Source organism: Cynocephalus volans, chromosome X, assembly GCF_027409185.1.
Source record: "Cynocephalus volans isolate mCynVol1 chromosome X, mCynVol1.pri, whole genome shotgun sequence".
Classification (NCBI taxonomy): domain Eukaryota; kingdom Metazoa; phylum Chordata; class Mammalia; order Dermoptera; family Cynocephalidae; genus Cynocephalus; species Cynocephalus volans.
The window spans coordinates 110,364,362-110,379,049 of NC_084478.1; the positions used below are offsets into that span (position 1 = coordinate 110,364,362).

The 14,688-nt window shown below is 40.0% G+C and overlaps 1 protein-coding gene across 1 annotated transcript; it reads right to left on the reverse strand.

Moving 5' to 3' along the window:
* Positions 1 to 581: 581 nt before the first annotated feature.
* Positions 582 to 3,254, reverse strand: LOC134368179 (melanoma antigen preferentially expressed in tumors-like). Its single transcript, XM_063084722.1, has 3 exons — positions 2,965 to 3,254; positions 1,904 to 2,503; positions 582 to 1,095 (listed from the first exon to the last, which is right to left on the reverse strand). The coding sequence occupies exons 1-3, from the start codon at positions 3,252 to 3,254 to the stop codon at positions 582 to 584; spliced, it is 1,404 nt and encodes a 467-aa protein (XP_062940792.1).
* Positions 3,255 to 14,688: the final 11,434 nt, after the last annotated feature.

The following is a 14,688-nucleotide window of genomic DNA, read 5'->3' on the forward strand; positions in this document are numbered from 1 at the left end:
AAGACCTAAGAAAGGAGGTAGCAACGGACTGATAAAGACACCAGTAGGTAGTGGACATAGGTTTGGTTTGTTTGTTTTGGTTTGGTTTTTTTCCTTTTAGATGCAAATAGTTTCTCATAAGCAGCCTAAGGCCGTCATAAATATGAGAAGTTTAAAGGACCTTGGAGGGTAAAATTATTGGCTTCAATAACCACCAACTATTCCAAAATATCATCAAGAAAAGGTTTCAACTCTTTGGACTTGTGTCAAGTACCCGTAAGTGAACCAATTAGTCTGGACAGGGAAATGGTATACCATGACTAGGTCAGCCAATGTCACATACCCAACACTGTGGTCAGGAGCAAGGAGGAGGATTTGGAGGACAATGGGTAAGAGACCCATAGGACCTCTCAAAGCCCTCTGTTTTCTTTAGAGTTCTTTATTTTTATAGAGGTCAGTTACACATGGAATCTTCCTAACGCGAGGTTCCTGGAACTATAAAATTTTACATATGTGTCTCTAAAACTTGGGCTACAGGTGAGAACACTACGTGCTTTAATGGCCACACGTCAGTGTTAAATCAAGTCCTTGTACCATGAAAATCACTCAGGAGAACTGGTCCAGCGCATGTCATTCCGCTTTACCACCTGCAGCATCGCCTTCAATTGGGCCTGCACTTCAGAAAGCTTCTGTCGGTTCAAACTGCGAGGATTATGCAATTGTTCATAGCAATGGACAGGGACAGGATAAATTACACGCTTCAGCTCCGTCAGGTTTGTTAAGTGCTGCAGAAGACTGGTGAGCACACGCATTGTAATGGGGTTGGAGGCGAAGCTAAAGACACAGAGGTGGGAACAGCGGCTCAGGGCCGGAATGACAGCAGTGAGAGTAGAATCAGTTATCAGGCAACTAGTTATCTGTAGATACTCCAGGGTGCCTGAGACACTTGCCAGCAGAGTCTGGAAGGACTCAGAAAGTTCCCAGGATATCTCGATGTTGCTGAGACTCAGCAATCTTAGATGGGTGGCTGCAGGGCTCTGGGACAGGACAGTGATGCCACTGTTAGAAAGTCCACAGAAAGAGAGATACAATGCATCCAACTGAGGTGGCAGGTATCTGTAGACAGAAAAAAGAAAGTTATTTCTGCACAATGAGGATTGGACCAGGACAAGGAGTCCTGAGTTAGAGGTATCTACGGCTCTAGAATAAACTAATTTGCACATATGTTGCAACAGCAGTTAACAATGTGGGCTTTGGAATCAGACTCTAAGAAAATTACTTTTCCACTCTCAGATACAGTTTCTTAAATCTTTAAAACATGCACAATAGCAACTATTATGTAGAGTTGTGGGAAAGATTAAGTGGAAAAAAATTTAATGCACTTAGTACTTACAATGAAATCAATGGTGGATTTAGTTTACTTATTTGGTGGGGAGGGAACTGGGAAAGCAGTCAACTAAGGATTCCCTTTGACCAAAACCCAAATGACAAGCTCTCTACTCAGGGCCTAACGCTTGGGTAAAATACAGGAGCAAAATGATCTGGCAGTATTAACTGTTCTAGCCAGACCATGATGAGGTGCATCAGTGCCACAGCATAAAACATTTCTCCATCTGAACGTCTCCCCTTCCTCCCTAAAAGGCTGTAAACTCCAAGGGGAGAAGGACTGGGTCTTTTTCACCAATGTATCTACAGACTTATCATGATGTCTGCACATGGTCGACTGACTGACTGAATGAATGAATGATCACAGCTTACTTTTCTAGCTTCTCTAGCCTGGCCAGTTTCATACACCCAGCAGTGCCCATATTGAGGTGGAAGGAGGAATGGGTTACAAGGAGATTAGGAATATCCAAGAATGGTTGCTCTCCTGTCTTAACAACGGGGTGGTTCAGGGAACCCAGGTCTTTCCCCAGCTCCTCACCTGAGCAGTTCCTGAAGCGGATGCGTGCGGCAGGAATACAAACGGATCTGCTGAAGGGTGTTCATCTGCCCAAGATGGGTGAGAAAAGTCCCAAAGCGTCTCCTCACACAAGATGTAAAACGGATGTGAGACATACTAAGGCTGTGGAGGTGGGTCATCTGAGCCAAAAGGGTGGTGACTTGACTCAGATAAATGTCATCCACTTTCAGGTGACCAATGCATCCCATATCCAGAAGCTGCAGGATGTGTTCGTGGGCAAGCCTTCCATCAAATTGCAAAACTCTGCAGCAGAGGTGCAAGGACCCAAAGCTCTGCTCTACTTTATTTCGAAGTAAAGAAAGAAATCGCCCTGTTCTCCAGGTACTATCTAGGGAAATGTTCACTAATAATTCCACAGGTTCCCTGGATGACTGAGGCTCAGACTCTGAATTTACAGTTCCGGGGCACCTAACTCTTTGTGGGGCTTCTTCTGTTTTCACGATAGAGTGCTGAGAGTGAACACATGAACGAAAACAGAAAGGGAATGTGGTCCTGATCTCAGAGCATGTGGTCCTGCAGCCTGGATTCTGACTTAAATCTAGAATCCTCAGTTTTGGCGCCCTGTAAGGAGAGGAGAAGACAGAATATCTGAGAGGTAGCTCATTTTAATACAACCCAGCAGGATCAATGATGGGAAGCTGAAACAAAATCCCTTTATCCCTGGTCTTCAGTCCATACACCATTTACCAACAAAGCCTTTTCCATAAAAATTTAGCGCCTTTCTTTCTTTTCCCCATCTTTTCTTCTCTTCTGATGATCCCAGTCTCAATGCCCATGTCCTTTTTCCATGTAATCATACCCAGGAGGCAAATCTATTAATAGTATCCTCAATCCCTTCTGTTCCATAATCAACTCTGTAAGACATTAGAGTCCTTAAGGTGACCCCAAATGTTCCACCAACAGCCTCACAGAGATCCTCAGCATTCACCATTAACTACCTTTGAAAGACTGTTAGGCCATCTCCTACGCCCGTCTCATACCCTCCTGCTGACTCACTATGTCTCTATTATACATAGTCTTACCAAGAAGAAGAGTTCTGGGCAGGAAGGATCTGTAGACCGTCAATCATAGCTTCGAAATTGTCATATTGTGACTCCCGTACTCTCAATGTCCCGACGTGGAGACAGGGATAGGGCCAAATCCTCACCATTTCCCTCAGTACCTTCTTATGACCACCCAAGAAGGCGGCAGTGAAAAACGGAGCGAACATGACTCTTGGGAGCTCTTCAAGGGCATGGATAGCTACACGTTCATTACTCAGCAGACTTCGTACAGCAAGGTCTAGTAGTGTGGCTGGGGCGTTTTTGTCCATCTTTATGAACCTGCTTCAGAGTGAAGAATATTTACAAATCCTGAGAAGACATCCACAGTCCCTTATCTGCCACCAAGGTTAGCAGTGGAGAAAATATTTATTGAATAAATACTTGGGTATTTCAGACAGTTCATGAAAAGATCCGTATTATCTTTTAATTCTGTTTTTCCATGAACTTTTTGAAGTACCCTTGTAGATGGTGAATCAGGCAGCCACCTCAGGAGACCTCCACTGTAGACATAGAATAGGAATAGACTCGAGTGTGTGTGTAAGAGTTTACGTTTGTGTGTGCCTTCATACATATACATATTGGCATAAGATAAAATGTCAGTAGAAATCAGGGGTAAGTGAGCAGAAGACAACATTGACCATCTATCTACCTGCCTCTCAATACTTCCTTCCAAAATGATGCAAATCACCAAGAAAAAACAAATGTAAATCTGTCCAAAAGCACATACTCATCATCACTTAGAAACAGATGACAAAACTTCAAAATAATTGTGAGTAAAACGAGAAAAAGCACGATATTCCAGCACATGATCTGTCACACGCTCATCAGTGGGCTTAGTGGCAAGCAAAGACAGACCAAGAAGAGCTGCAAGAGATACTGAGGAAGAAAGATGGCAAGCTTAAAGTTGATCTAAAAGTACGGCCAGAATGACTAGGCCCATGATAAGTCTGAAAATACCAAAAAGATATCCTGGAAGATAAGAGCAGGGTCTATAGAGAAGAGACTTCAAAATATGTGACATTTAAAGAGGTAGGGAAGACTTACAAGACTTAAAAATAGCTTCACAGTGTTATAACACCAAAGTCAAGGGTTTGGATCCCCATATCAGCCCACCACAAAAAAAAAAAAAAAAAATGGAAGAAGAAGAGAAACGGCAAAGAGGAAGGCTGAAGCATCCTTTGGCATTTAGGAATGATGGGGAAAAGAAACAAAAGGGGGAAAAAACAAAAATGGAAAAGAAAAATGCTCTTGCAGGACATGAGAGAACCACAGAATCAGAGCACTCAAAACTTCTCCCTCTGCCACCAAAACAAGCAAAGAAAAAGGCTTAAAGGCCTGGACTTTGCTATCCCGACAAAAATTGGCATCGTTAAAGTAGGATTTTTGTAAAACAAACCAATATCATACAAATACACCAAAGGAAGAAAGAAATTCCATACAAAAACATTCTTAAAAAAAGATGAGGAAACAAAACTTCTCACAAAGCAAACAACCATAAAGCGGAAAGAAACTAAGTGAACAGTTCAAACAGAATTAATCATATTCAAACAAGCATTTGAGGATATGAGACCTACCTCGGATCAGAATATTTATAAAAATATAAAAATAGAAATGGACTAAAAAGCTTCTGCACAGCCAAAGAAACAATTAACAGAGTGAAAAGACAACCGACAGAATGGGAGAAAATATTCACAAACTATGAATCCCACAAGGGATTAATATCTAGAATATACAAGGAACTCAAACAACAGTAAAAACAAACAAACAAACAAACAAACAAACAAATCCAACTAAAAAATGGGCAAAGGAGCTGGATAGGCATTTCTCAAAGGAAGATACACAAATGGCCAACCTACGGATGAAAAAGCGAATGCTCAACATCAGTAAGCAGCAGGGAAATGCAAATCAAAACCACATTGAGATATCACCTCACACCAGTTAGACTGGCCAGAATCAGAAAGACAGAGAATAACAAATAGTGGAGAGGATGTGGAGAAAGAAGGGCCCTCCTACACTGTTGGTGGGACTATAAGTTAGTGCAGCCCTTACGGAAAACAGTATGGAGGTTCCTCACACAACTACAGATAGAGCTGCCATATGATCCTGCAATCCCACTGTTGGGTGTACACCCAAAGGAATGGAAATCATCATGTCGAAGGCATACCTGCACTCCCATGTTTATCGCAGCTCTATTTACAATAGCTAAGAGTCAGAAGCAAACTAAATGTCTACTGACAGATGACGGGGTAAGGAAAATGTGGTATATAGACACAATGGAATACAACTTTGCCATAAAAAGGAGTGAGATTGTGCCATTCACAGCAACATAGATGAACTTAGAGAAAATCATGTTCAGTGGAATAAGCCAGACTTACAGAAAGAGAAATACCACATGTCCTCACTGATAAGCGGCAGCTGAAAAAAGGAAGGAAAGAAGAATGATGCAACAATCACAAAAATTCCTTGAACTCTCAAAAGGAGAGGACAGAACTGAGGACACCAGCGGTGGGAAAGGGGGAGGGGGAGGAGAGGTTAAGGAGGAATTGGTAAAGGGCCACAAAAAAAAAAAAAAATGTTTACATTGTGTAATGATAAAATTTTTTTTAAAAAGTCTGAAGTAAAGATTTTACATCCAGCAGGGCTGACCCTTCAAATATCACAGCTTATAGAAAAACAGTTTTCAACAGACAGGAACTTAGGAGATTCTGCACCCCTCAACCCTATCTGAGGAATCCACTAGAGCAGGGGTCTGTAAGCTGTGGCCCATTGGGTCAAATACAGTCCAGTTCTTGGTTTTGTAAATAAAGTTTTACTGGAACACAGCCATGCTCATTCATTTATATCTTATCTATAGATGTTTTTGTGCTGCAATGACAAAGTTGAGTAGTTATGACAGAGACACTATGGTCCACAAACTTAAAATATTTGCTATATGGCTCTTTACAGGAAAAGTTTGCTCACATTGTAAAGAAGACCTGGGATTTTGATTCCGCATGTGATGGCAGAGAAAACTTCCTTAAATTACAGATAGCTCAGTGGAATAATAGGCGAGAAAACCAAAAAATACAACCCAAGTACAAATACATATGGAAATTAGCATATGATAAAGGTGGCATGTAAAATCATGAGGGCCAAGATGGTCATTGACTAAATAGTGTTGGAGCAATTGAGGCATTAGGAAAAATAAAAGTGGACTGATACAATACACCATACACAAAAATAGACTGCACACGTATTAGGGATCTGAACATAAAAAATGAAACGATACAAGTTCTTGAAAAAAATCTGGCAGAGCTCTTCTTTAACCTTGGTGTAGGGAAAGGCATCTAACTATGATTCAAATTCCAGAGGCAATGAAAGAAATGAATAACCAGTTAGACCACATAAAAACGAAAGAAAGTGTTGCAAAAAATACATCATAAATAAATCAAAACACAACTGGCAAACTGGGATAAAGTATTTGCAGCATATACCTCAGACAAATGGATAATATTCCAAATACATATATAGAATTCTTAAATATTGAACGACAAAATGACCAAAAACTGGATCGAAAAATGAGGAAAAGACATGAACAGACAATTCATGCAAAAAAATATAGAAAGTCCTCAAACATGATGTGTCAAAACTTACTCACCAACAGACAAAAACGTACATTAAACCAACACCGTGATACCGTTTCTCACCTAACACATAGGCGAAAGTTTAAAAAGTGAGGCAACACATTCTGTTAGTGAGTCTGTGTGGAAACGGTCATTCTCATAACATTGCTAGTGGAAATGAAAACCAATACGACCCTTCCAAAGAGAAATCTGGAAATGCCTAAAGAAACTACATATGCACCTAACTTTTAGCCCAATAATCTCACTACTGGACATATACTTCGAAGATACATTTCACCAGTACAAAGTTATTTGTGCCCAAGGTTATTCACTGAAGCATTGTTTGTAGCTGCAAAATGCTGGAAACACATTAAAAGGCCACATATAGATGAGTGGTTGAATAAAGTATAGTACAGCCATGCAATGGAGTCCAGTGTAGCTGTAAGAAAAAGAATGATGAAAATCTGTATGACACGGTGTGGGGTGATTTCAGGAAGGCTGTTAAATGACAAAGGCAAAATGGAAAGAAATATGAATAGTATGCTATCCTTTGCGTAAGAAGGGAATATAAGAAAACATGTGTGTATCTGCGAATTGGTGCAAAATAAATACAGAAAAGGTTGAACCAGAAACTAAAGAAATTGGTTATCCTGTGGGGGAGGGTGGGAAAGAAAGAGCAAGAAATGGGGAATGGGAATGAGGTAGAAGGAATGAGGAAGAAGCGATACTTCTCTGAGTACACTTTGTTTCTGTATAGGCCTGACTCCGAATCATAGGAACATTTCTATCCAAAATACAAATAAACAATTAAAATCAACCAGGATATGGAGGGAAACGCAAAGTCGAATACAAGTAGCAGCAAAGTCAGCTAACTGTATTACAAATGATTAATTTATCCACACTGAAGGAGTGAGAAAGAAAATATTTAAGTGAGGAAACTTTGGAAAACCATATTTTGACAGTATCTTCTAAGGCTGAAGACAAAAAAGAACTGTACACAAATACAAGTTAGTAAATCTGTTTCCAACAGGGGTATTGGTTAGCAATTCTGAAGCTATGTGTGCACACACCAGGAATGAACAAATAAGTAAACGCATCATAGATAATGAAAGCCAGGTCAGAGAATGAATTTACAGATAAGGCTAGAATGGACTGGAATCAGAAATATCAGTATGAGTTCCTGGCTTTTAATATCTATACAAATAGGTAGATGCAGAAATAAACATAGATGTATCTATAAGCATGGGAATGTACATACAATATATTTCCTACCTCTGTCCGTGGAGAGAGCCTAGCAGCAATGAAATTTCGGTAACAATGAATATACACTGAAATACAGGTTTCTAAATGTTATCCTCCAAGGAAAGGAACCAGGGCTCCTTGTAGAAATAGTTTTAATCCAGAGGTACGGTGGGGGAAAACAAAGAAACAAAGAAACAAACAAAAGAACACACGATGGATGTGAACATCTTATTGTGCCAGAACATAAGGAAGTGTGCAAGAAAGAATGGGGGCATATCGAAAGACCACAGAACCAACCAAAGAACGCTCCCAATGGCCAAAGCTGGAACAGTTTGAGGAACAAAGTAAATAATAATATAATTTGATTATAACTCATAGTATAACATAATTATTCACGAGCCCATACTGATGTACATAAATTGAACAAATAAATGGGGGGGGGGGAAACCAGCTCTTCCTTACAGAAGAATTCCAATGAATACATGTAGTAAGAATGAGGAAAATAGAAAATTACCATTAGGAAACATATTTGTTGTAGGCAAGATACCTAGATGGATTCCAAAAGTAATGGGTCAAAGTCTGAGAAGAAACAGTGTATTTTCGGAGCCTTAAAGTATTTCGCACACCCTATCTATTACTAAAAAACGGGAAAATAGCAATGGTATGGTGGAGCAGCCTAACTGCCACCACTTTAACCAAGTAATCAAGGTGAACATTAGTAGTAATACAACATATGGGCATCATATACCTACCCCCTGACATGATTCACAGAGAAGGGAACAAAATAATGTTAGCAGTAATGTGATATAAGACCTAAAATTAAGGCCTAATAATATGTGTGCCTTGACATCTAGGAGAGAGCGGATGACCGTTTATGGCTTACCCACAGGTTCTGCTCCCTGTTGTGTTCCCACAGAAAAAGGTCCCCTAGCCAAAGTACCCTCCTTATCATGTGGACCGGGCACAGTGCTTACTTATCCCTAAGTAGCAGGTTTCAGTTCTCACCCAGCCCACAGAATTATCCAAAGAACCAGTCATCCTCCCATGAACCGAGGGGCACTTAATCCTCTTACTACAATACTGCGCCCTACAGACCCTGCTTGTCCACTTTCTTCCAGACTGTGATGCTGTGTGGCTCTGCCTGGCCTGTGGTGTCCTCCTCTCCCAGGCTGTGAGCAGATGTGACTAATAAACTGCTGTGGATTTCATCTGTCCAATGTTGGGTGCCATGTGTTTGGCCACCCCCACAACACTAGGGTGGGAAGCGCACGCTCACCAATGGGGTGAAGGGGAGGAGAATAAAACATGTATTTTTGCCACAAATGCAGAGCTTCAATCTAATCATAAGAAAACATCAGATGACCCCAAGTTGAGAGACATTCTACAAAATACCTGACTGGTATCTTCAAAAGTGTCAGGCTTCTGAAAGACCAGTGAAGACTGAGGAACTGTCAGCCTGGAGCAGAGTAGGCAGAAATGACAGACAAATACAACGAGGTATCCTGAATGGGATCCTAGGATAGAAAAGGACATTATGTGATAACTGGTGAAATTCAAATAAATTCTATATATTAGATATCGTAGTATTACATTGATAGTAATGTTTTAGTTTTGGTAATTTTTCGATGGCTATATAAGATGTCAACATTAGGGAAATCTGGGTGAAGGCTCCCTGTACAATTTTTTCGGCAACTGTTCTGTAAGTCTAAATTATTTCAAAATACAGAATGAAAAACAGACAAAATCAGTGGCTAAAGGGATGGTTATCTATAATCCACACTGTTTAACAGTTTAACCACTTGAAACAAAGTTAGGGGGATGGATAGAAAGATGGATAAAAAATCACATCATCACATCGTTTATTACAATTACAAAATCAAATTGCTTTAGAGAGGCCATTATAAGAAAGAAATGAAAGCAGTCATCTTCAACATGCAGCTGAATATTTATTCACTCTTCAGATGAGAAAATCGTTTTTGAGCATAAAATAAATGAAATACAATAGAAAGGGAAATATCTCACATTTAAAACCCTGACATATCAAAAGTCACCACAAACAAAACCAAGGTGCAAAGGAGAAGCATAACTTTTTGGAGAGGAGAAAGGCTTTTTGAAGAATTTTAGAACGCGCATGAACTGATTAGCCATGCAATTGAAGCTAATCTTAACACGTGAGGACTCATAGAGGGTGGAAAGAAAGTGGACCACTGAACAGCTGGACTGCCTTTCCTACTAATCCGTAAACCTTGACCCTAGGTAATTTATGCCAAAATAGGTTTAATTTACAGAAAAGATATTGTTGTAATTAACCTAATTGGAAGAAGAAGCATCAGAAAAACCTTGGGAAACGTCCAGGACCGCAGCAGTTGGAGTCCTTTTCTTCCTCTTACGAGCTGGTCACAAACAAGTCCCCAGTCTAGGTGGCCCCCGCATCTTAACCGTCAGTTTCTTCTCCAAGCTAAAGCATCCTGGAGAGGACTTGCATTGGCTAACCCGGAGTCACGTGACCTGCCTCCACCAATCAGCTTCATACTGGGAGGAACCGCGTTCCCTTCAGCTCGGCGCTGGTGGAAAGATTCTGAGCACGTGCCTGCCCCACCGGCTAAGATCTTCCGGGAAAAGTGTCACTGCCTGTGGTCTGGGCACTGCCTGGCCAGGGCTTCTACCAGGCAGGGTCTCAAGCCCAGACAACTAAAGTCCAAATTTAGTGGACGTGTAGCTGGGGGTGATAACTTCAAAATGAGTAGGCACTCGATGACAAAAGGCTATCAGGCAGTGGTGTCCCTGGTTCTCTGGTGTATTAAGAAGGGAATCGAGACCAGACCAAAGACAGGAAAAGTGTGTTCTGACCTCTGTGCAGTGAAGCCAGCATAGCATTTACACTTACACCTGACAAAGACAGCACAAAGGAGAAAACTTCCACCCATCTAATAATGGTACTATCAGTTGCAGGATATTTGTTTACATGTCCAATCCTCACCTCTCACTCCTGGTTCCACTTCTTCCCTATCTGGTTTTTCTTTCTCTTAAACAGAATTTACCACCTTTGGGATACCATTTATTTTACTCATATGCTGTCTTTGTTTTTTTATTATCTTGTCTCCCGTGCTGGAAAGTACAAATTCCAGGAGGGCAATAATCTTTGTCCATTGCTCATTAATGTATTCTAAGTGCCCAGAGCAGTCCCTGGTTCAATGGATACTTGAATATTTGTGAAATGAATGAATGATTTTTTTCTCCAGCCACACTAGCCTCCTTTGTTCCTCTAACACATACTCACCAAGCATACCCCTATCCCATTACGAGTTTTCCTGTAACACTCCGCCCCCCCATGTCCCTAGAGCCAACTTCCTTATTTAATTCACACCTCTGGTCACCTTATCAGATGTGTCTTAAGTTTCCTCCTAGCAATTACAATGCGATTGATAAGTGGATGATTATAATAATTGTCATTGGTCAAGTTATCAGGATTGAGGGTCAGGAGGTCTGGGTTTCTTCCCAGTCTCTATCTCTTGAACGTATTTTGCGAATTCCAAGAAGTTGCCGTAAGCCTTAAACCACACTGCGCTTTAAATTGTGCTTCAGTCGAAAGGAACAATAAGCCTTGTCAATACTATTTATCAGAAGAATGTTAAAGACAATATAAATCTTTAACTCACTGTGAACTCGGTATTACTTTTTAAATGGGTGATAGAGAGTTGAAGTGCTTAGGGTGTCAAGAAGAAAAAAAAAAAAAAACCCTTGGAAGGGATGATTAGAAAGCCTGTTCTCCTTCCCTCGAAGGACAGGACACCAGCCCAACCTAATGTCAGATAGTGCCTGGGGAACCCTGAACAGAAAGCAATTTTGAAAGGTGAGATTAGAGTGCCCCTTGTACTGAGGGCAGCCAGGCAGGGTAGGATGAGAAAGCACTTAACCCTGTCTCTAGGTGAATCATTGGTTGGTCAGAACAGCACAGAGACATTTTCAAAGGTAGAAATTTGGACCAACCCCGTGGCTCACTCGGGAGAGTGCGCTGCTGGGAGCACAGCGGCGCTTGGGAGCGCCGAGGCTGCGGGTTCGGATCCTATGTAGGGATACTGGCGAGCTCACTGGCTGAGCGCGGTGCGGGCGACACCAAGCCAAGGGTTGCGATCCCCTTAGCGGTCACACACACAAAAAATAAATAAAATAAAAAGATAAAAGTAGAATTTTAAGGTAGTGTTGTTTTTTTATGTTTCCTTCTCTCTTATATCCCCTAAAAGAATTTTTAAGACAGACTACTCATTTTTTTTTAAAGGATGTAATTTATGGCATCTTGTATATTTATATGTGCTAAAATTACACTTTTTCTATACCTTGGTGCTGCAAATATGGTTTAATCAATTTATGGAAAATGTTCAGCAGACGAATTATTTGGAAAGTTAGGCCTCACTGAAAAAACAATATTAAATCTAATCAGAATTACTCTTTGTAAGAAAAACTCTAATTTCTTTTTTCAGTTTAAGTAAATTGTGTGAATGACTCATTATGACATCTTCCTTCTGAATCCTAAGGCTAAGGTTAATAGTGAGATAGTAAGAAAGACAGAAAGCTAAATAAAGGAAATTTACTTTTCTGCTGCAAAACTTTATCTCAGGATCTATGCAATTTCAATAGGAAAGGAATGCACCATAGATTCCAGGTGGTTGAGGAGATTTTTTAACTTTTTACTTCAAAATAAATGTAGATTTACATGCAGTTGCAAGAAATATTGCATCGGGATCCAAGGTACATTTTATCCAATTTCCGCCAATGCTAGCATATTGTAAAGTTATAGTATAATATCAGAACCAGGATACTGACACCAATGATATCCATTGATCTTATTCAGATCTTCCCAGTTTTACTTGAGTGTGTGTCTGTATGTGTGCGTGTATTTAGTTCTATGAAGTTTTATCACATGCACAGGTCCATGTATACACCACAATAGACAGGGTAATAAACAGTTTTATGGCCGAAAAAGTCCCTCGACTGGTGCCATTTTATTACCACACCCATCTCCTTCCCAGAACAATTCCCCATACCTACCGCCTGGAAACTACAAACTGTCTCCATTTCCAATATTTTGCCATTACAAAAATAAATAAATGGAATTGTATGTAATTTGGGGGATTTCCTCTTTTTTTTTTTTTCTCACCTTAATTCCCAGGCGATCCATCAAAATTTCTGCATTTGTCAAGAGTCTGTCACTTTTTATTGTTGAGGGGTATTCCATGGTACACATGCAACACAGTTTGTTTCGCCATTCATCCGTTCAAGGACATTTGGGTTATTTCCACTTGTTAGCTATTTACAAGTAAAGCTGCCGTGAACAATCATGTACAAGTTTCTGTACGAAATTAAGCTTTCAATTCTCTGGTCTAAAAGCCCACAAGACAGATTTCTGGCTGGCATATTAAGTTCATGTTTAATTTTTAAAGTAATTGCCATGCTGCTTTCCAAAGTGGCTGAAACAGTTTTACATTTCCACCGGCAATGTATGAGTGATCTAATTTCCCCAAATCTTCAACAGTATTTGGTGTTATCACTATTTTTTTTTTAGCTGTTCTAATATGTGCGTAGTGATATCTCACCATTCTATTAAATTGTATTTCTCTGATGTCTAATGATATTGGAGACATTTTCGTGTGCTTATTTGCCACCTGTATAACTTCTTCCGTGAAAAAAAAAAAAATGTTTTCGTGTCTTCTGCCCATTACTAAGATCTGAACGTTTGTCCCCTCCAAAGCTCACATGGGAACTTGATTCCCCCAATGTGGCAGTGTTGAAAGGTGGAGCCTCTAAGAGGTGATAAGCTTGTGAGGACTGTGATCTCGTGAATGGTTTAACCCATTTATGAAATAATGGATTAATGGTTTAATGGGTTCTCATGGGTGTGGACTGGTGATTGCCTATGCTGCCGCAGGACTCCGTAGATAGTTTCCACCAGGAAGAAGGCCCTCACCAGTTGTGCCCCCTAGACCTTAGGCTTCCCAGCCTTCAAAACTGAAAGAAATAAATTCCGTTTCTTTCTACATTAACCAGTTTTAGGTATTCTCTTACAAGCAACAGAAATTGGACTGAGACACCCATTTTCTACTTGGATTCTTTGACTGTTTATTGTTGAGTTTTGGGAGTTATTTTAACTTTCTAGATACTACTCTTTTGTTGGATAAGTGGCTTGCAAATACTTTTCCCAGCCTGTAGCTTTTATTTTCATCCCTTTCACAAGGTCTTTAACAGTGCCAAAGTTTTTAATTTCAGTGAGGTCTAATTTATTGATTGTTTTTTATTGTGCTTTTGATGTCAAGTCAAAGAACTCTGCCTAGCCCTAGATCCCAAAGAGTTTCTCCTTTGATGTTTTCAAAACTATTACAGTGTTACATTTTACATTTAAGCCTGTGGCCCATTGTGTGTTAAATTTTGTATAAGTTGTGAGGTTTCGAGAAAGGCTCATTTTTACTTTTTTATTAAAGGCTCATTTTACTTTTGCCTATGGATGTCCAAGCACTTCGGCATCATTTGTGCAATAGTCTATCTTTCCTCCATTAAATTGCTTATGTGCTCTTCTCAAAAATCAGTTGAATGTATTTGAGTAGGTTTATTTCTGGGTTCTACATTCTGTTCTGTTGATATATGTGTTCACTCCTCTGCCAGTGCCACACTGTCTAGATTGCTGTAGCTATGCAGTAAGATCAACATAAAACGGAGTAATTTCTTTCACTTTATTATTTTTCATCAAGCATGTTTCTAGCTATTCTAGGGTTTGCGTATTTCCATATAAAGTTTAGAATAAGCTTCTCTATGTCTGAAATACCTTGCTGGAATTTTGATAGAAATTACATTAGACTTATAGCTC

Bases quoted from the DNA above. Each gene is read 5' to 3' on its own strand.
- LOC134368179 (XM_063084722.1), bottom strand. From the start codon at position 3,254: ATGGACAAAAACGCCCCAGCCACACTACTAGACCTTGCTGTACGAAGT. The intron at 2,504-2,964 runs GTAAGACTATGT...CTCTCCTTACAG, and splicing joins GCCCAGAACTCTTCTTCTTG to GGCGCCAAAACTGAGGATTC. The intron at 1,096-1,903 runs GTGAGGAGCTGG...TTCTGTCTACAG, and splicing joins CCGCTTCAGGAACTGCTCAG to ATACCTGCCACCTCAGTTGG.